This window comes from Poecilia reticulata, chromosome 15 (assembly GCF_904066995.2).
Source record: "Poecilia reticulata chromosome 15, P_reticulata-male-v2, whole genome shotgun sequence".
Classification (NCBI taxonomy): Eukaryota; Metazoa; Chordata; class Actinopteri; order Cyprinodontiformes; family Poeciliidae; genus Poecilia; species Poecilia reticulata.
In genome coordinates this window covers 17,849,126-17,871,242 of record NC_088844.1, presented here as the reverse complement: position 1 = coordinate 17,871,242, position 22,117 = coordinate 17,849,126, and the positions used below count along the sequence as shown (strand labels likewise).

General features: G+C 38.4%; 2 protein-coding genes across 4 annotated transcripts in view; one reads left to right on the top strand and one right to left on the bottom strand.

Annotated features, from left to right (window-relative positions):
• The first annotated feature begins 419 nt into the window (after positions 1-419).
• On the top strand, positions 420-11,231 carry vstm4a (V-set and transmembrane domain containing 4a). Its single transcript, XM_008429725.2, has 8 exons — positions 420-791; positions 2,685-3,134; positions 8,292-8,345; positions 8,431-8,538; positions 8,649-8,682; positions 9,366-9,505; positions 9,979-10,046; positions 10,688-11,231. The coding sequence occupies exons 1-8, from the start codon at positions 743-745 to the stop codon at positions 10,838-10,840; spliced, it is 1,056 nt and encodes a 351-aa protein (XP_008427947.2). The 5' UTR covers positions 420-742; the 3' UTR covers positions 10,841-11,231.
• Positions 11,232-14,513: 3,282 nt separating this feature from the next.
• Positions 14,514-22,117, bottom strand: part of wdfy4 (WDFY family member 4) — a 52,981-nt gene continuing 45,377 nt past the window's right edge. For 2 of the 3 annotated variants that reach the window (XM_017309189.2, XM_008429715.3), the window contains exons 58-65: positions 21,987-22,107; positions 19,987-20,144; positions 18,535-18,693; positions 18,282-18,461; positions 17,926-18,108; positions 16,843-16,930; positions 16,073-16,202; positions 14,514-14,829 (exon numbers count right to left, since the gene is read on the bottom strand). In XM_017309189.2, coding sequence (XP_017164678.2) covers positions 14,766-14,829; positions 16,073-16,202; positions 16,843-16,930; positions 17,926-18,108; positions 18,282-18,461; positions 18,535-18,693; positions 19,987-20,144; positions 21,987-22,107 — 1,083 coding nt within the window. In that variant the 3' untranslated portion in view covers positions 14,514-14,765. Of the gene's footprint in view, positions 14,830-16,072; positions 16,203-16,842; positions 16,931-17,925; positions 18,109-18,281; positions 18,462-18,534; positions 18,694-19,986; positions 20,145-20,390; positions 20,461-21,986; positions 22,108-22,117 lie in introns of those variants that run through there. The other variant, XM_081616412.1, reaches the window with a different exon arrangement.

Sequence of the window (22,117 nt, the reverse complement as noted above, 5' to 3'; positions counted from 1 at the left end):
AATAAGTTCTCAAGGTGAGAAGGAATTAAATTGCTCTAGGAACACAGCCAGCACACTTTCCACTGATTCCATGGTTTTCATAGAAATCCTACACACTGTTTGAAGGGTTAAATGTGTTGTGTAATTTCATTTGGCTTTGGCAGAGCTGACAGCAGCCAGTAGAAGCCCTGCCTCAGCAGTTTAGCCTGCCCAATAAAGCAGCAGGCTTCATACCACTGGGACAGTCTGACAACCGCAGCCAGAGACAAGCCCATGCCACTCCGTCCAGCAGCCGGAGACATGGAGACGTCCCACGTCTAGTGTGTGCACAAACAGAAAACAACAAAAAGAAAACATATCATGTTCAGATGAGCATAAACATGAATATGCATCTTGAAGGCAAACCCTCAAGATGAGATACGGCGATCATCTCTAGGTTCAGGGGTGTTGGGCCCTGGTCCAACACCCACTCTCAGGAACACAGGAAATGACATTTCCTACGTTTAGCAGGACACAGAGGGAAAAGACAGAGAGAGGTTGACGGAGACAGCTTAGAGGGGAGAGCGAGGGAGAGAGTGGGAGTTTCTAAGTGGGAACAGAGCTTTTTCTGTTTCATATTACAGAGAAAAGAGGAGAAAGAGGAGAGGAGTTAATGGTGGGTAAGGGCTCTGGTGGTTTGTGCAGCCAGCCTCCGTTTTGAATGTAGCTGCTTTTGAAAGTGCTGTGCAGTTGTCTAGGTTTATGGATTCGCTGACTGTGGAAAATGTACTTCTCTATAGTGGTCCTTGTCCTGACTAAGACTCTGGTCACAGGTAAGTTTACTTTGTTTGCAGCAATGAAGCTCAGAAGAATTGAAAGAATGGGGCGAAACAGAGTAGCAATTGGTGCACACAGCAACATGTAAAACAGATACCATTGTTTACTTTTAGTATGAATACCTTATTTTTATGAAAGAAGCACAGGAAAAAAACTTTCATGTTTTAATTGAGTTATTTTTTGCATGCATTTAAAATGATTCTTGTAAGTGCTTGTAAGACTTATGTTTCTCTTGGTTTTTGACAACAAATCAAGACAGTCATAAATCACATGTATAATTCACACAGATTGATAACGTCTGCATGACTTGACCCAGATTTTTAAAATTGACTGGGCCGCCTCTTGGCCCAGTCAAGAGAGAGGCGAAAATGTCCCACACATGGAAAGGTCATTCTTATTTAGATAAATGTTTTAGACTTAAGAACATTTTGGTTTCTATGATCAATCACACATTTTGCACTAATGTTGACGAGTCAGCTTTTTCCAGAAGCTTGAACTGCACATTAATATGTCCTAGAAACTTTTTCTGCTCATGATGTTGCATTAAATAATGTTGGACCTAACCTGGGGCAGATTCCCAACTGACATAACAAGAACGACAACGAAAAAGCAGCAGCAGATGTTCCCTGTTATCCCGCCTGAAGGGACTACTGCGCAGAGGATCAATGTTTCCCACCTGTAGCATATCTTTGCCTGTCTAATCACACTTATCGACTCATATTCTGTGTCAGACACATGTGACTCTGCTTCCATCAGAAGAAAACAAAAGTAAGCAGGGGAAAAAAAAACAACATTTGTGCACAACGTATGATTTGTTGATTTCCTTATTGACCAGAATGGCTTTTTAGCGGTACAGGCAAAATTCCCTTCTGGTGATGGAAGACGCATACAAGTAGAACCAGTCATACTTTATGCTTTTAACAGCATAAATCCTACAAGCCATTGTGGGTGTGTGTACAAGCTTAGTTTGTGTAAATGCTACAATTAGCCATAACTGTCAGGGAATACATTGTTATAAAAAATGATCTCAGACCATTCCAAGGGGGGCACATTTTCAACTCCTGTAATTTACTAATTGAAAAAAGCAAGAAAGAGTCACGCAAGCTCAGTCATTCAGTGACTGTCTGACATACTATGGCAAAGGAGTGTGTTTTTGAACACTAATTTTTTATTTATTTATTAAGACTTTAAGAAACGAAACATAAATTCAAGTGATACATGAGGAAACAATTTAACTTTAATGAAATTTCTCCATAATATCTCAAGATCTTTTAACCTTTTTCTCATGACTTCTCATTTTGAGAAGTTAACAGAGTGAGGCTATAACACAACATCCTCAAAATATACATTTTTGGCCGACAATCTTCACACCATGGATGCAGCTAAATACAGGAAAATCCTGAAAAAGTAAACTATTGGAGTCTGTAAAAAACTTTAGACAGTGGCAGAAGTTCACCTTCCAAAATATTAAATAATCTAAAACATGCAGCCACAGCTAGAGTAGATTGGATTACATCATCATTACATATTCATATGCCGAAATGGCCCAGTCAAAGTCCAGGCCTTAATCCAATTCTAATTTGTGGCAAGACTTGAAAAGATATTTTTCTAGACATTTTCTATCAAGTCTGTCTCAGTTTGGTCTACCTTGCTAAGAAGAATGGCAAAAAAATTTAAAACGTGTAGACTTGTAGCTGCAACTGCTTTAAAAGTTGTTTCTACAAAGTAATGTCTTGGTTGGGAAGAATACAAATACACTCGTATTTCTGAATTTTTACTTATAGACATTTTATAAAATGCAAACTTTGAATGCAAACATTCAAAGTTTGCAGTGTTACAAGCTTTGAATGAGCTGTTTATGTGAACTCCGCTCTGTTTTTTGCCGACAGAGGTATGCCACAGCCTGAACGTGACAGTCACCCCTGGGCCTTTGGTCTTAGTCGCAGAGAGAGACAACTTGACTTTGTCCTGTCTGGTGTCTGAAAAAAAGTGGAGCAACAGTGTCCTCATTCTCCGCTGGTTCTTCTTGCCTTCGACTCTGCCGACTCCCAGACCACCTCCTTTACCGACCACTTCTCCAACTGCACTCCCACCCTCCCAGTTTCTGATTGTAAGGATAGGGATCAAGAAGATACAGCAGTATGGGAACTACAGCCTTCGCTTCCCCCGGCCAAAGTTTCACTTATTTGACGACGCGGGGGGAGAGGTGTACCGGTTGCTCATCATCAATGTCACAGGGACGGATCAGGGCTTTTATAGCTGTAGAGTTCAGGAGATCCGAAAGTACAAAACCACATGGAGAGCCTCGTCCAATGGCTCCAGCACCACACAGCTGACAGGTAACTGAAAAATAAATTTCAGCCTCTTTTTCCTCTATAGCTTAAACTTGGTTTGCATAGTCAAAAAAAAACAAAAAAACAAAAGACAAATGTGACTGTTTGGAAATATTTCCAGTTGGAAAAAAAAGAAAAACACATACAATTATAGTTTGGAATCTAAGGCAGCATCACATTTTACAATTAATTGTATTGTAAATTGAGGCTTTGCATCTTTTGTTTTATAGGATTTGATTTTTACATGTATTCATCAATTCATCATACCATGATAATTTCTTGCCACTCAATACCTATGTTAGTAGATTACTCTCCTGATGTCCTTTCTTTTTGTGAAATCCAGTGTCCAGGTGACTGAAGCTAATAACTAGTTGGAAAGGAAACAGCATAAAAACACCATAAACCTAAAAAAAAAAAGGATTTTATTTAAAAGCTATTTATGGACCTTTGACCTTTTGTTGGGTTTCCACTGAAAAGATATTCAGTCATGAAGAGAAAGATTATTAAGTTGCACCACCAATAATCTGTCTGTGTGATACACATACTGAGGAAAAACACAAATAAAGCAATTTTAATCAGAGTTTCTGATAGAAAAGTACCATAAAATATTAGAGAAAAGTGTTGCCCATATTTATGGCATAGTTCTCCAGTAACACTTACATGTTCCATTATCAGGATGTTTCACACAGGAAGATTAATAATGACACACAAACGCTAAACTGTTTCCTGTGAAAATAATCAATGGCTTCTTTGTAAATAACCCCCCAATGCAAACAGGAGAACAGTTCAAACATTTATTAAATAGTGTTTAAATAAACTACTTTTAGAACTGCATGGTGGTATCATTAGTAGCACTGCTGCCTTTCAGCAAAATAGGTTCTGGGTACAGATCCCAGTCTGGGAGCACAGAGGTTAAATGTTCTCCCCATGTATGGTTTCTCTGGTTTCCTCCCACAGTCCCAAAACATGAGCGTAAGGTTAGATGGTCTGTAAATTGCCATTAGATATGCGTGTGTGCATGTTGTTTGTTCTGTGTGTTTCTCTGTTGCCATGTGATAGACTGGCAATCTGTCAAGTGCACGTTCCCCACCTCTTGTCCATTTACTGCCGAAGTTAGACTCAAGCTCCGCTACAACCCTTTTTATTTTTTTGTGTTTGGAGTTGATTTAAGATGACATAAGTCCACTTTGGTCCTTTTGGACAAGTTCTGAGCTTCGGTCTCTTGGCTGCAACTAATCTGGGTTTATTCTTAATAAAGATGCCAGGGGAGTCATTTACTGCGTGTAAAATTTGATCTCACTTCAAAACTCCTTCCTTGCAGAATCATAAATTTTGTAATTCTCTCCTGGCATTGATTAAACCAAATCTTGTAATTTACATGACAAGCTAAGACACATATGGCTAATTGTGTATTTCTGAATGTCTGAGTAACACATCAGTGCTACATCCCTCTCTGTTTATCCAATCATAGTTCCCTCACTTTTTCTCTCATATAGGAGGAAGCCAAGCCTCCTGACCAACTGACCCCAGTGGTCAACAGCTCAAACTGTATGCTTCCTTTTCAGTGTAGAAAAGAAACCATTTGGGGAAGCTTTTAAATAAAGTTAGGGGTTAGTTTTGATAGATAAACACTTGATTAAAAACCTTTGTTATTGGAACAGTTTTAATTAGCATAAAGAAATTAGATTTTAATTCAGAAAGTCATTGACTGAATTCACCATCATTTATGTGATCACTGAATTTTACGCAGTACGGGAACAATTTAGAAAACTACCTTTGGCATTTTCAAAGGATTATCAATGAGCCCAACAGTTCGGTTCACTTTTGAGAATTTGATGTATAAAAAAAAAAAAAAGGAAAATAAAGTGGAAAAAAAGCCAAGAAATGCAGTGTTTTAGAATCTGACTACCATAACTTTGTTGTCATTTTTTAGACGAAACAGATTGTTAACTGTAATTCACGCAACATGACAAATGATTTCACATTCCTACATATATTAATAGTAAAAGTGTCCTGCACCATCTGGCCTCTCTACAGGTGCGTGTGCTCAACACTGCTCTTCAACAAATCGCAGGAAGCAAAGGAGGGATTTCTACTGTAATTATTCTGAAAGAATTTGTTTAGAACTGACTTCATCCTGCTGAGACATATTCTTCTTCTATTCTATCAATACAAAACTGTTCCATTTTATTTTAAAAGAGCAAGAAAAAGAAAGAAGTGTTTTTCATGTAGCTGCAGGAGGAGTTAGACTTGAGTGTGAACCCAGTTCTCAGGCATTTCCATCCCAAAACAATGATCTCACACAGCCAACAGTATAACTCTATTTACGAATATGAGGGGGGAAAGGCAGTGGTGCTGAGCTGGCAATGTTCTTAAACTCACATGATGTCAGCATTCTGGGATAACTGCACTTTTATTTAAGTCACCAAGACTCAGAGAAATATTCCTGGAGAATTAAGTTTCAGCTGCTTTAGCCATGGTCAAATCCCCCACAGAAATTGAATAGGCGCTGAAGGATTAAATGAGGTCATGTAAAACGCACGTGACGGTAAATAATTCTCCACAAGAATGATCCACTTGACTATAACTGAGATCGCCATAGATTTATGATACGAAAGTAGAACTTTTATTGGAAATTTTATTCTTAAACATTGTGCTGTTGCTAAATGTTGTTTATCTAGTGAAGTCCATTTCTGTACACAGGAAAACTCAAAATGTCAACGCGCCACAGGTTTAATCACATTAAATGCGACTTTAAGGTCATTAAAGTCACATTTTTAAAAATATGACTAATCCAGGCATCATTTTGTTGTTTGTACCTGATGAAAAGCACATATATATTTTCATGTGGTTACACATGGCCAACTTTACACTGTTTGGTTCCTAAGCTTCTCAAACTGTTTGGACTTTTGCACATTTTTTCATCTCATACCTACAAACCTCTGGGTTTTTTTAATTGCAGTTTTGTGTGCCTAATACAATTAGCCACACAAAATTAGTCTAAACCAATGCACAGTAGTGATAAATGTAAAAGTTAAAAGAACATCATAGATAGGAAGTGTAGCCATCCTTTGTTGTTGTTTTAGGTGCAAGCTTTTAGGAGTAGGGCTGTTTAAACAACTAGAGACTAATATTTATGTCATTTAGTCTTTTAAAGAAAGCTCCAGCTTTTAGATTGGATGATAAATGTCTTGCCACTCTAATTCAATGTATGTGTGGACTTTTACTAGGCTGTGGTGACATGAATGTGTTACAATCTTAATGATTTCATTCCAGCTTTTTCTGTATGTTTGGTCACCTATATTTGGCTTGTGGCAAACCAAAAAAAATATTCTCTTAATAGTAGTCTACTACTCTCCTCTTCCACAAAGGCAAAATGTGTGGAGTTCAGGACCAGAACTCAACCAGTTGGCTACTCATCTGATTAATGCTCTTAATAGCTGTGCCACTCTGTTTGCATTTTAAGATGTTAAAAAAGTTCAAGGGGTATGAAAGCTTTTGCAAGGCGCTGCACATTTTGCTTATTTTACACTAGAAAAGCATAAAGGTTCAGGTCAGACAGAGTCGTCTGACAACGCCCTGCCCTATATTCAGGGCACGCTTAGGAAGCCACGCAACCTCAGGCATCCCAGAGATGCATTGACCACAGAGCCAGGAAACACAAGAGCTGGTATTATAAGGGTAAACAATGAGGGGGGGGGGAGCTGTAATCCAGGGAAGCCCTTAGTTTCCAGTTTTCAGTCTTCACTCAACACTTAAAGTTATGAATTATTCATATCCCAAAGATTCTGCCAAACAAGACAAATGTTTACTTTATTACATCCCAAATTAAGCCATTTAAACCAAATGTTTGAGTTCTGTCTGCTCCTTTTTGTACCAACGGGCCGAATCTCTCTGAGCACTGGCTTTAGATTTACAACAATTTCCACATCTTCACTTTTCCTTTCTGGATGAGTGCAGATGAGCCAACAGCTGCAACATGTTCATTCTGGGCTGTATATATATGTTTTAGCATAAACGTGGCGCCATTCGGTGTACAGTCAGCATTTTGCAGACACATCTGTATAACATATGTACATATAACAGCTCCTGACAGCCAACCTGTTGACCTCAGACTGTGCGGGTTAAAAGCAACCATTTCTCAACTTGAGTCTTTTTCCCCATCAGCTGAGCACTCAAAGAGTTCAGACTCAAGAGACTATGTTCCTCATTATGTATATCCGTTTATCAACAAAAGGTCATTGGGGACTGGACAAGTGGGGTACAGATTATGCTACAGCAACAAATAAAAAAATTATTTTCATGCATCTTTTTTCTGTTTGTTTCGCCAAGAAAAAGCATAATTTTAACATCAGCAATGTAAGACGATTTTGAAGTTTCTACGTTTAACAAAAAGAGTGAATTTGCTGTGCAAATGCAAAATAGTTAAAATTATTTTTATTTTCCTATTTTTGTAATGTAGATTTTCATGCCACATACTCGTACATGACAGAAATTAGTCCATTTTCAAGTTCAGTCAATACAGTTTGCAAACAAGTGTTCAAGAAGAAAATCCAAACCACATCATTCCTCACACAGAACATAACAATATGCACATTTACATAAAAAAACAGGAAGCCATTAGATGGAGAACAAAGCAGATTTGATTTTGAATGAAATCTAGTGGTCTGGAAACAGACCTGACCAGGGTGGACCCTGCCTCTCGCCCAATGTCCAGAGTTCTTCATATATGCATGGATGGATGGATGGATGATGAATGGATGGGACTGGAAATGATTGTGAAGTTACTCTGATTTGATGCTGTTTTCTTGAAAATCATTCATGCACATCAGCAAAACAACTATGAAGTGACAGTCAAAAGCGAATACGCAGAATAAAAGAAAATCTCCCCATTTTTATTCGAGAGCAGCTGCCCAGTGAGGCCTGCAGCTTTGTGGATGTCCCCACTGTGGGTTTGGCCGATGCTTTTGAGCAGTTTTCTTTTCTTTTCTTTTTTTTTTTCTTCACAGCAGTGGTTTGGATATTTCCATAAACCACTGAGGTTGTCTGCTCCATTGGGTCAGTGCCCACAGACATCAGCGATTTATAAAGATAGACTTGGAAATTTTATGTTCTTTAAGTGCTGCGTTCTGCTGACTTAATGCAACATGTTTGCTTCTACAGTGCACTTTACTCCTGAGGACGGCAGCAGCGAGGGACTCTGGGTTTTATTTGCAGGTAACGTCTTAAATCTCTAGACCTTCGTATAACCTTTAATCACACATAACCTGGACAAAACATTTTTTTTTCGTTTCCGAACCAGATGTGTATTTGTGTGCCGTGTTGATCTGCTCCCTGGGTCTGCTGTCCATCTTTTTGTTCTCCCTCGTTTTAACATGCCAGTACTTCCACAGGAGACACAGATTGAAAGGTAAATCCACGCTTTTTTCCTCTACAACTAGAATGTAGAAAATGAAGTGTGACCTGTAGTTCATACAAACTATTACATTCACAATGATCTTTCTTCTGATTTCTCCACAGGAAGTTATCTTTTCGTCAAATGTCCAGAAAGCAGGTACTGTGCTGTTTTTTAAGACTCTTACAAAACATTTTCACAAATGAAAATGGTAAACAAAATGAACATTTAAATGTTTGGTTCAATCATAAATATCTCTTCCTGAAATGTCATAATTGGGTCATTCCTTTTGCATCACTTTGCAGTTGTAATCCTGTCTTTCCATCAAAACAAAGTCTATAGGTTGCTTGAGAAACAATAAGCTCGAAGGATTTTTAATAGTCAGGAAGACTGAAGCACTTAATTTTTCTAAGCCTAATTAACCAAATGATTTTTGTTCTCATTCCTGTGCAAGTCTCAATCTTACATATTTGGGAGTTTTTTAATTTTTTTATTTTACCAACTTAGCAAAATAAAATTGCATTATGTAATGTGACATTTCGGTTTTACTGACCTTTTGATTTCACTACTACAGCAGCTTGATGAAATCAGTAAAACATGCAACTGCAATACTGTTGCTGAATGACATTTTCTTGGCTTTTGTTTTGTGAGCTTTAAAATCTTGGCCAATAAAAATCTATATCAAGAGGGGGAAAATCTATTCAACAGGTCAAAAAATAATAGGGAACAACAGGGTAGATATGTTAACACAAGAAATCAAACAGCCAAAACACACTTTTTATAGGGAAATTACTTTTTATAGGGAAATTATCGGTGATCTTTGGATCTTCTATTCTTTGCAGTTCTGGAGAGACAGTTACCAGCTCCAGCAGCTGCTCCAATTCTCCCCCAAGAACACGAAGAAAAGAGACAAGACAGCAGGTTGACAGAGGACCGAAAGTGACACCACCTGAAGACCCACTGTTTCAGCCACCCATCAGAGGTAGAAGATTGTGTTTAAACTCTTAGAAGTAGCCACATATGCCTTTAGCAATCAGCCTATTTACCCTGCAGATCCTGTTGAAAAGCTATGATCTCAATGTGGACAAAAGTAAAAGATTATTATAAGTGAACCTCTCCAACTCTGAATGAAAAAGAAAGCTTGGTTCAGTTTTTCTTCTCTTTCTCGCGGTTAAATTTCATGTCTCATTCCTAACACATGTGGAAGCATTAAAAAGTCCCAAAGGGCAGCAAGAGGTCAAAGCCCACAAAAAAAAAGACATCGCCAACTAAGAGCAGACATTAAATCTACGCCGAAAGACTAAATCATCAAACGATGGTCTTGTTTCACTTCTAAGCAACATCTTGCTTGAGTTAGACTTCGACTTCAAAACACAGTGACATTTGTGGATTCAAATCTCCAGGCTGTTGTTTTTCCACACAATTAAGTTTCTCACATTTGTTTTTTTCTTGCAGCGCCTGTTGCAGCAAAGAGACCTCAGAAGCCCAGAAGGTTGAAGACTCAGCCGAGGAGATCTGCTACCGTAAGCCCTTCGTCTGCTCACTGGATGCCATAAACACGGGCAGCGCTTCATTATGCGTTTTTAATTTTTTTGTTTTAAAAGACGTTTCTCCTTTTATTTTGTTCTTCAAGAGCAGATTTGTTATTGAAATACGCACAAGAGGGAATATGTTTCACGACCGCGTGATTGTCTACCAGAGTTTATTGCCGTCGCTTCATTCAGTTATGAGCTTGATAATTCTATTTAGCATTATTGCTTCAGAAACTCAATTATTTACTTAGAGTGCTTCATTGGTTTAATATCCACAATGAAAGCCTCAAACGAGTACATTCAGAGGCAAACTAACTCAAATTCAGGACCACCAGTGACTCCCGCTTGTGCTGTGCTTGAGATTTCACTGTGAAAAGAAGCTTCGGAGATGTAAGCGTTCACATGTGGATCAGATTAGAGCAATTAGAAAGATCTGAGGGTGCTGAATAGGACTCCTTTGGCAGCAAATGTTTTCAAGTAGTCTGAATGTTCCCAAAGCTCCTGCAAAAAGCAGTGAACGCATAGTTTCTGTAGCCGACGAGATGCTTAGCGAGGGAATGCTGAGCAGACTATGTTCCTCATTTGCATTATCTGCCAGCTAAATTCCCTTGTTTTTCCTCTTCCTCCTCTAGTCCCGAGTTTCACAAGAAGACAGCCTGACATACGCAGAGCTGGAGTTAGTCCGACCGCGGCAGGAGCCACCAGTCTCCCCTAGCCCTGACGCCACTCCCTCCAGCTCCGACACTGTGTACGCTCAGATCCTCTTCCAGGAAGAAAAGCTATAGACCTGGCAGCTCGGCACCTCCTGGTGAGGGCAGAGGTCCAGTTCTCCACCCAGAACTGAACTAAGCAGCATCTAAAGGAACATATTTATAAACTATGAGCATGATATTTAGCTGTTTTTGATGAAAGACCCCACGTTTGAGGGTAAGTGAGTGGTTTAGAGTGTGCTCTGTGCAGGTCAAGTCCTGCACACCTATTTGTTTATTGACGTGGTCACTGGCCAGTGAGTCTGTTGTTTATAGCCCCAATTTAACTATTGTCTATAAACCTATGAGACTTTGTTGAAATAAACTATTGTCTAGAATTTTTTATTTTTTTAACGCAGCATCATGTCACTTTATCAGCTTTTTAAGCAAACTCATTATTATTGTATTAAAACTCAATATTATTATATGCTGTGGTCTGAAGTCTTTAATTTAGAAAAGTGCAGAAATAATAGAAATACACCCAGTCACAATGTCGCATAAGCGCCTTTTTTTTTCTACAATGCCGAAAGGTACACTGGATCAGGTGGATAAAACTCCAGCGTTACATTCCTATGCATCTGATAACTAATAATTATTTGGGGAATGTCAAAATATTCTGCTGCATGACTGTCTTTGAGAACTTACATTTCTACCTGTTTTTCCAGAAGGTACTTTCTAGGATTGGCCATGGACTGCAACTTGCAGCAAGAAATAAATCGGTTTATTTTGATAGTCGATCATACATAGCGAGATGTGTTTTTGAACAAAATGGTTTGTAGCTAAACTAAGTTTCCTCCTTTGTGCCCGTTATGATAATCACACATTTACTGAAATCACACTGAGAACCTCTGTGCTTTATGCACTGATTGGTGCTACACCTATAAATAAGAGAAGATCAATTTGCCACTACAACAAGAGTGTATTGAACATGCATAAAAAAAGAAGCTGGATAATTCCTGAAGAATTATCCAGGAATTATCTTGATAACAGATATTATATATATATATAATGATTTCCAGGTCAAGAATGAAATTATTGAAATGTTGCATATGGCTGCTGTTTTGGCTTTGCAACAGTAGAATCCTTCTAGCTTGATTTAAGCAGTATAGTGTAAGCACCCAGAACTTAAGTAGCCTGGAAATATGGTACTTAAATGTGGTAATTCAATCATTTTATTGCACTTCCCCCCCGATGTGCATAATCTGTGCATTAATATTACAATTATGAAAAAATTTGCAATATATTGCGCAGCACTACTTTCATTTCCTCACATTTAGAAAATGCTGGAAATGATTAGAAATTACTGCATTTGTCACTCTGCCAGATATAACTATTATTGGACATTTTCTCTTTGTGGGAAACAAAGAAATTGGCTACGTTCGTTAGAGCATTAAAGACTCTCATCGGTATTTTTATCTGATTCACGACGCAAAAAGCAAAAGACCCTCCTCTTGGGTCAGTTTTGATAAATCTTTCATAAAATGCCAGAAATGAGGCCAATCAGTGTGTGAAACTGACATTTTAAATCCAGAAAGCAGTACATACAGGGAAGGTGAAGGGTGCAAGCCAGTTTGTGAAGGTCAGTGTGAAGAACGGAATGAAGATGGAGGTGCCTCCAAAGAGAATGATGCACATCTACACTCCTTTTATAGCGAGTGGGAGAGAGACGGAGAGACCATCATCCCCCCACAGTTCACACTGACTGGGATGAACCCGCTAATGACTACATTTATTCAAATTAGACTAATTGTAATCATGGTTAATAATTAGCTTTACAGTGCATTATAATTGGGTTAGGCTACAAGATGGTTCTGCCTAGGTGCAATAATTTATTTGATTTAATTATTCTGAGGAACCCAGTGGTTTGACACCTCATATCATAAAACCAGCCATGTAGAGAGAATGGAGATGGCTGTTGTCTTTAGAGAAGGTCAACGCTCGCACTCTGGGAAAATTATGAGGACTATTTTCCACTCTATTAAGCCACTCCACTTAGCACAATTAGCCACACACACAAAGGTTAAAGAGAGGGACCCCGTCCTTTATGATAGAGGAGTGGTGCATTTGCTTGAGTCACAACAACAAACGTAACGCAAGCAGGACTCCGGAGTTTCCACAGTCCAGCATGAGTACTTGTTTACTGGCTTTTATGTGATAAACCGTCACAAAGTAAGACATGGAAAGAAAACGTGTACGTAGTTTTACATTTTTTTTAAACAAAAACCTGAAAAGTATGACATACATTTGTATCCAGGCCATCCCCAATGCTTCAACTCCATGTAGAACATGGAGTTACAAATCCTTTAACTTTGCACAACAACAAAAGACTGGAATGTTTGCTCTTTATTTGAAAAATAACTCAAGCTCGGTCCGGTTTGATGAAAAACATGTCTTGCCATAGATTGTTGAATTTAGATCTGGATTTTGAACTTTAATGTGCTTTTTTCTAAACCATAGATGACAAATTCAGACTCAGTCATATTTGACCCACAAGATTATTCCAGATGTTTGCCTGACATGGGCTGCTGGGAGAAAACACATCGCCTCACAGAGACGACAACTTCCAGATTTCTCTGCTGGGCTGTTAAATTGAAATTTAGCTCGCAAAGATTTCAAGAAAAGAAGAATGAGATTTATTTGACTTTTTATTGCGTCTTATTTGACATTTCCTTCCTCCAAGTGTTTAATTTTGGCCTGTGGTGTATTTGATTTTGACATTCTGTTTTGTTCTCTTCCAGAAAGGTAAAACCTCTAACTATTTCTCCATACAAGCCAAATTTGTGAACTGCACAGTTCAGTTGTCCTGTCACCAGATTGTCCAACCTTAGCTGTGAATCTATGCTCCTCTTCTAGAGTTACTATGGGCAGATGATGGATTGAGTAGGGCTGCATGAGATGTTCAAAGCTTTATATATCGCTCTACAACCTGACCTGGTTTTAAACTATTCGCACAACTTTATCTCCGACATGTCTGCTGTGTTACATTAGGAGTAAACTTTCAAGCTGCCTCTTGTTAAATGGCTGAGATTAAAAGCAGGACTTTGTGGTCCGTCCCTCAGCGATGGATCTAAAGAGACATATTTGTCTTTGGGAAACCATAAACATGCAAAGAATCTGTGACAAGCATCAAGCGTCCCTCAACAAGACCCAAACACATTTTAAATCCCCCCACATCCAAAATTCCGCACCAAGAATTATGATCCGAGGAAACAGTTAAATTCTCCTAAGTACCGCATTATGAAGCAAAGTAAAAACACATTGTGAAAAACAAAACCCAGTTCCTGTCTGACAAACATCCTGAGCGCTGCACGCCACAAACACTCACCACAGAAAACATCTTGTAGTGCAACATGCAAACTTGTGTGCATCGTTTTTTACTATCCTGAAAATTGACCTAATAATTATTTCATAATATAGTACTTTATACCGGTAATTATTCTTTATAAAACCATTTAAACGCTCCATGTTGTCTGTATTCACACACATCCCCTTCTGCAATTTAAAACTGAAATTATAGAAGGCAATCTCATTTTTATTTATTTTTTTATAAACTTCAACTGTAGGCCTTGGTCACTTCTCTTGATGTACCGAAGCTTTATTTTATTTGTTACACATACTTTTTTGTTTATTGTTGAAACTTTTAAGAAGTTTCAACAACCCGACACTGGTCTCCTTCATAAGAGAGGCGAAAGAAATGATCTCACAAAAATTTCTGTTCATGATTTTATTTATGTTCACTAACATCCATTATTTACACAGCAAAATACATAATTAAATATGCTTATAAATGAAAAATATTGCTTTGTGTGTAATTTGATTCCATGTTAACTACTATATTTACAAGACAGCAAATGTCAAACAGCTTCTACTGCTCAGCCAGTGTCACACCTGAGAGTTTTTCTGTCAGATTATTTCCTCATGGCGCGTCATGGTACTCAGACATTTCCACGGCAACAATCGCTCAGTCGCAGACCCAGGTGAAAACTCTGCCCCAAGCATCTCCAGCCAGCAGGGTCGCGTGAGTCCTGCACAAATGAGGGTAAGCATGTTGTGAAGCATCCAGTGGAAGCAAATTTGACAAGATTCTTATTAAAAACTGCATTGAATAAAGATTTTACTATCCAGGGGAAATAAATAGATGTTGGTTTCTTCTATATTAAAACCTATAAAAACAAATATCCAGGTTTTCGCCTAGTTGAATAATTTGCTACCTCCTGTGTGCACAAAGGACCATTACTGCAGATCCTTCCTCCCAGCATCTTTAAGGCTTTATAAACATCTCTGCTCCAAACAAACTCAGTAACTCTATCACTTTGTCAACTGTAGCTTTTCTCATTTCAAATAGCATCACTGCTGTTATTTGCACATTCATGTTGTTTTCACATCCTGTATACTGTATATGTTATGCACACATATTTTTGTATATATATACACATCTTGTACATATTCTCTTTTTCTAAATTACCCACCTCAGCTTCACATGTATTTTAAACAGAGTGTGATATTTTGAACAACTGCACAGTATTATTATTTTTCTTATGGTGTCTAATTACCACCTTTATCTATAACGTCTAAAGTTGTAACACATGAAGCTCTGCCAAGACTAATACATAAGCGGATTTTGTGCTCATCAACGTCTGGTCATTTGAATACTAAGCATTAACCTGGCTGGCTTTTATTTTAATCTCCAGAAAGGATGAAACAAGGTTTCTGATTCGTCAGTGTGATAACCTAATGACTGAGATGAAAAAACACACCCATTACTTTTCCAGAGTTTTCAAAACTATGTAGAAACCATCATTAAAACACAACTTATTTGTAAGTTGTGAAATACAAATAACACTTAGAATAAATACACAGTTCAGCCCCAAATCATTCACACTTCTGTCAAATTTCAGACTAATGTAATATTTATTCAAATTGAAAATTATGTTTTGGTGTCCCTACTTTTCTGTGTAAGAGAAAGCTACAGATTAGAGTGATGGCAAGGAATCGATGGATTTTTTTTTCTTTGATAATTGAAAATGGTATAAATAACTTTGACATACATTTTTAATGTTAAATAAAAAGAAGATGGGTATTTTAACCTAACAAAAAAGTCTGGATTATTTTATGATGTTTTGAAATGCCCGTCTCGTCCCACCACAAAAAAACTTATTGGTTAAAGTAAAATAACTGTAGAGCAAAATCTGCGTGGATTATTAGTAATAGTAATTAAACACAGCAAAATGGAGTCATTTCAACTGCTGAGAGTTGGAGAATCTGTACCTGGACATGGCCAGGGCGGTGATGGCGGGGCTGTCGTTGGAGCGGCGCTGTGACACGCTCTGACCTCTGCTCAGCTCCCGACATAACACCAGACATCTCCTCCAGCCTTTCCCCCGGCCCGAGGCGCTCCCTGCGGATCCATCAAGAGAGCACATCCACTTACTCCAAAATAACCAGTGAGCTTAACGTTGTGGCACCCAACGGTCCTCACAAAACAATTAAACTGTACATTAACGCGTGTCCGTCTGCAGTCAGCGGGCAGTAAAAGGGAGAAAATTCCCTCAAATATAAAAGCTTCAGGGTTACGTAAAGACTTGTCTCAATGTAATTGGAAAGCATAATACTCCTATGAGGTGACGTGAGGCTGTAACCAACGTATGCTAAATTGGATCTGGGTATTATTGCTTTCTAAATTATACAAACACAAACACACACACACACACGCATACGGGCACGTCAGCAGAATTATTCATCAGTGTTTACTGCCTCTATGTTTAATAACTTTATAACAACATAATTCTTGCTAGCCATAATGCTAGCGAGGGGTAGGGTGAGGACTAGGAGCGCTCGTCTGGAAAAGAGAGTCTAGCACTGAGCTGAGCAGTTAGACGCCATCATAACAATTTATTTCATTAAGGTGAGGATGACCCCTTTTTCCACAACTGCATATGAGTTGGTTTCAGAGTTTTCTTACAGTCAACCGCATACATTTGTATTGTTATAAATAAAACACACACACTCATATCTTATAGCACTGTCAGTAACATTACCGTCTCTCTCTATCTGGTCCTGCCCTGGGGACATGGGCTCTTCTGGAGGGCCAGGTAATTGTGTTCTGGTGTACTCTGTCCTCCATATCTGTACGAGAGACGCATAACGAGTGGCAAAATTATAGACATAATTCAACATAATAACAAGCACGCTCACACTTGAACACACCCACCTCACACTACCAGCATAATGATTTGGTAAGGGCAGCGTTTGCGTGTGCGTGTTGTGCACGTGGCATGGACACACACACTCTCCAAGCGAAGAACAATTCAGATTTTGCCGCTTTGATTGCAAGGAGGTGGCACGTGGTAATATTAATCTCGAGTAAAAACACTCAGCCGACACACACGCCACCTTTATGTTGTCATTAATAACTTCAGTGGACATGCGGGCATATGTGAGGATAATATCAAAGTAATGACTACGTGGCAGAATAGTGGAAAGTAGACTATATAAAAACAGTGCAAAGAGAAATGAGTCTGACTTGCTGTACACAGTGCTCTGCAAAAGTATTCATACCTCTTGAACCATTCCTAATTTTGGCATATTACAACAAAAAACCTTAATGTTTTTATTGAGATGGAAACATTATACATATTTTCACATCTTTTACAAATAAAACCCTAAAATAGTATGACATACATTTGTATTCAGCCCCCACTGACCCTCCAACACCTTTTTTTCCTTTTTGGATTTTCATCAGTGTACCTTCATTTATCTTTACTTCAAGTTCCTGTCCTTGAGGGGGAAAAAATAGCATTCCCACAACATGATGCTGCCACCTCCATATTTTCATAAAGGGAGGAACTGTTCAGGACATTTTCTATGTGTAAGCAGGACAGTCAGTCTTTTTCATAAAGGCCATATTTGTAAACGCACAGCTAATAGATTAATCAACATAATACTGTTTTATAACCTAAATTTTGCTTAAAAGTTTTCTTCCCTTATCCTTGCCCTTCATTATGCATTTTACTTTATATATATATATATATATATATATATATATATATATATATATATATAAACATGCATGAGTTATAAATAGTTCTGCTAGGCACTATGCCTAAATAGAGAGAACTTACCCGAATAATGCCATCTGTACAGCCTGTGACAATAACATTCCTGGAATCCCACTCATGTCGCTGTGTGAAGCTGACACACAGGATGTCTGCCTGAGGCCCGGAGGAAGTTCCTGTGCAAGCCAGCAGCTGGCCCTTCATGGTCCACAGGTAAAGCAGAGGACCCACACAGGACACAATCTCACCCTTGGACAAAGCAGAAAGGTGTTGATGTTCAAACGTGCGCACACAGGAGTGCACGAAACAAGCAAAACACAAAGAGGATATGCCCACTGTCAGCAGTGAGGATCCTCCCTTCCACACGCTGTGGGCTAATTTCATGGTCGTAAAAAGAAAAAACAGAGAGAAAGCGAACTTACGGTGAGATCATTGATAGCCAGAGCAGAGATGCTGCCCGCGTGTCCTGCTAACTGGGTGACATAACTTAGCTCCTCCAAATCCCAGAGGATGCAAGTGAGGTCACGGGAGCCGCTCACTATCAAGCTGTGGCCCTCAGACACAGCCAGGCACGTCACCGTGTCAGTGTGACCGTATAAGGGCTGCGAAACACAGGAGAGTCAGAGAGAAGCACTGCTATGTAGCTAGAGTGAATAAACTAGCAGACAGACTCACCTGTCTGAGTTTCATGTGAGAAAGTTTGTCCTTGCCGACCACCACTTCCCACACACACACAACAGTGCTGCTTCCTGCAGTGATGACGGTGGTCATGTTGGGGCAGGCGGCGCACAACGTCTCCCCCCAGTCACACAAACTCTCGCTTACTGCAAAGTGCTGGAAATATTCATTTATCCGTTAATGATATCAAATTATGAAAAGTCTTTGTATGGACAATTGTAACAATTTTAGAATTTTTAACCTTTCGAATAAAAGCTGTAGCAATAAAAATGTATCTTAAAACTAAAAACACCCAAACAAAATCAAAAAGGACCTTCTGTTTATTTAATTTCATACATTCAGATAGATACTAGCTTTTTAAAAAGTCTTGATTGCAAATATCTATAGACTTCTCCCCTAATTTTGACTTTTCAACCTAACCACTTATAATAATGTGGATAAGATTATCATATAGTAGCAAATCTTTAAAAATGTGTGGACCTTTAACATGGACTGTTTTCTTTGCTTCCACTATGTTTTTTCCTCTAGTTTCTTTGCATTAAAGAAACTTTAAATTACTTGTGTGTCTAATAATGACAGCACAAATACACAAAATAGTTTTTGTATCATGACTTACAGTATGTTCTGTGGAAAGACTTAAAATCTAACAAAATTAACTGACTTTTAATTGAAAAGTCTTTTCTTGAAAACAGGAGTGTGTAAAGAGAGAAAAAAAAAGAGACACGCAGCAAATGGTCCTGGTCTAGAGATCTAGAATCAAACCATACAACCAAACCTGGACCAAAACATATTTTACAATACAAGTGGCACTTTTCAGAAATTAATGCAGCTCCTTTAACGATGCTGGAATCCTCTTGAAAAAAAATCTGTGCTTAGTTCATCCTCTTTTTTTTTTCTTTTTTTTACAGTTTTGAGTAACATTTTCACATTTCGCGGTGGTGTCTCATATTTTCTCCAGTTAGTAATAACTTTCTTCATTTTTCCATGGTGCAGCGACACGTGATATGTAGAATTTATGTATCCTTTTCCTGACAGATACATTTGCACATTGAGATACATTTGATCCTCTCTGAAAAACATGGCTTTAGCTAAAGAATGAAAATGAGCAAATATCAGCGAAAAATCCAAGAGATAAAGTTAACTTTAATCTAGGGTGATCAGATTCACTACAAATTACTGGAGGAGCTAATTAAAAAAAAGAAAAAAAATCACTAAAGGCTAAAGAAAAATTAAAGCGTTGGCTTAAAAATGTGTGCATGTTTGCAGCCAGTTCCTTGTAGCTTTTTATTTTTAACAATTTCCATCTAAACACATTTGTTTTTCAGTTTAACTGTATGGCTAAAGTGTCAAATTAAAGGTCGAAAAGCTTTGTAAGCATTTTTTTACATGACAAAAACAGGACAATTTAACAGGGGTGTGCACTCTAGGAAGCCAGCGTACGGTAAATACCTTCTCTGTGGCATAGTTTCCAAAGGCACAGCTGTTGTCTGGAAATCCCCAGCTGAAGAAGCAGCCAGATGGAGGCGACATGAGTAACCGGTTCTTCTCCACGACCAAAACTTCTTTTTCATGGCATAATATTTGACCCACCGGACCTCTTGGTAGCTCTGCAATAAGGTTCAGAACTACTTTATTAGTAAAAGCAAAAGGATTTGAAATTAAAAAACAAAATCTGTTACTGCCCAGCATGTATACCATAAAGATATGGAGTAAAGCTGTACGTCAAAAGGTAATCTTGTATTTGGCGAGTATCAGTGAACACATCAGGCCAAATAAAACTAATAGCTCTTCAAAGCATCACATTAAAGAGTTCAGTAGGTCCATAAACTTGCAAAGAATTTCATTGAACTGACCAGAGAAAATTGGGCAATTAAAACAGCTTCTCCCAGTTTACAAGAAGCAGAGCTTTGTCCTGGGGGGCACCTGCATCCAAGACAGGATGAAAGCAGGCAGATGTGGGTGAGAAAACTTACAAGAGGCAGTAATTGTGCCTGTAATTGACCTATTCATACAGGAAAAGGCAGAAATCATTACATCCATTTGCCAGATCTGCGTCTAAAATCCCCTGGAAGAACTTCCGTCTGCACTGGTCTTAACGTTCCTCCTCCTATTCATCTCCATCTCCTTATTGATCGGATCAGACACTCCAAGATTTAATATGAAATGTAATATGCAGGAATCTCTCCCTAAGCATTCACAGATTCATCTCTTCTGCTTCAGTGGGTCTGTAGGGATATTCAGATTATTAAGTAGAGCTCAGCTGAAGAGTCATCTCCATATTGTAGCTCCAGCAGATAGCTCCTTCTACCCTTCTGTAGGATAAATTAATCTATGGACGTTCTCACTGCGTTTCAATCATTCCCTCGAGACCCGAGTACATCCAGCATATAATAACAGACATATAATGATAAGGTATAAATTAAAAGAGGTACAACAAAACAGTGAGATATAGCATATTCAGCAGAATCTGACTATGCTATCAATAGTAACAAAACGGTTAGTATTGTGTCCAATCTTTAAATATAATACTTGGGACACTATTGGCTAGCGTTTGCAAAGCAAGCTTATCCAGACTGCTTGGCGCCGATTGGCTGAAACCACAAGAGTGGGGAAAATGAAAACTAAATTAGCTTTTAAAGTATTGCGAAAATAGTTTCCACTGTGTAAATTGATGCATATTAAGTTATATTTGAGATTTTAAGTAATAAATTAGACTGCTGTATGCGTTTTTAGAGGGAGACTCAAGTATTTGTGGATTTTCGCCAGTTTGGACAGTCTGCGTTCGAAAGAAGATATAAGCGGTGCATCTTTCTCTATATGTCAGGAGAATGTTTATTTCATATAAAAATACATTGAAGCAAAAGAAATCTGGCAAATATTTTAAGTAATTTAAATTAAATGCGATCTTGTTTTTAATTATGTGTAAACTCAGTACTTTTGGTCCACATCAGTTAGTTTGTTTGTTTATGCCATCAGAGACAATAATATGTATTTGTGAATATAAGCAGGCTATGCAGAGTACTCAAGAAGCTTAAAGGAACTGTGTGGGACCCAAAGAGTCATACCTAGACTTGGGGAAGCCTTTTCCACTGCTGTTATACAAGTTGCGTCTGGATGTTTGTGGGGCTCTATGTAAGCCAAAATTTAATGGTTTGCTGGCAAAATAGTCAAACTTCATCAAACAAAAACATCAGAAATTTGAGCTGCTGCAAACATCTGAAAAATCTGATTTGCACCCAAAGGAAATTACTGAGCATAGACCAGAGTGCCAAAGCTTTTGTTTTAGGACCTTGTTTATTACTTTAAAAGCAAATGATGAAAATTAAAAAGTAATCTCCCCAGAAGCAAAATAAGGCACAGCATTTGTAGTAACAGGAAGTTGAACCTGAATACATTACAATCCTACATCTAACATACAATCTAACCCCTCTGTAATGGTGAAGCTGTACCTCTGAACGGTTGTGTAGGTGTCCTTAGTGTATCCAGGTTGAAAAAAAATGGAGTTGGATGAGAGGGAGCCAATCCATCTTTCTTAGAGCCACTGCGAGGCGCATGAGGCTTGGTGAAAAGCTATGGGAAA

What these genes read in the sequence shown, in the direction of transcription:
- vstm4a (XM_008429725.2), top strand. Translation starts at nt 743, where the DNA reads ATGTACTTCTCTATAGTGGTCCTTGTCCTGACTAAGACTCTGGTCACA. An exon ending in GACTAAGACTCTGGTCACAG is followed by an intron (nt 792 to 2,684) that starts GTAAGTTTACTT and finishes TTTTGCCGACAG; the next exon opens with AGGTATGCCACAGCCTGAAC. An exon ending in CAGCACCACACAGCTGACAG is followed by an intron (nt 3,135 to 8,291) that starts GTAACTGAAAAA and finishes TTGCTTCTACAG; the next exon opens with TGCACTTTACTCCTGAGGAC.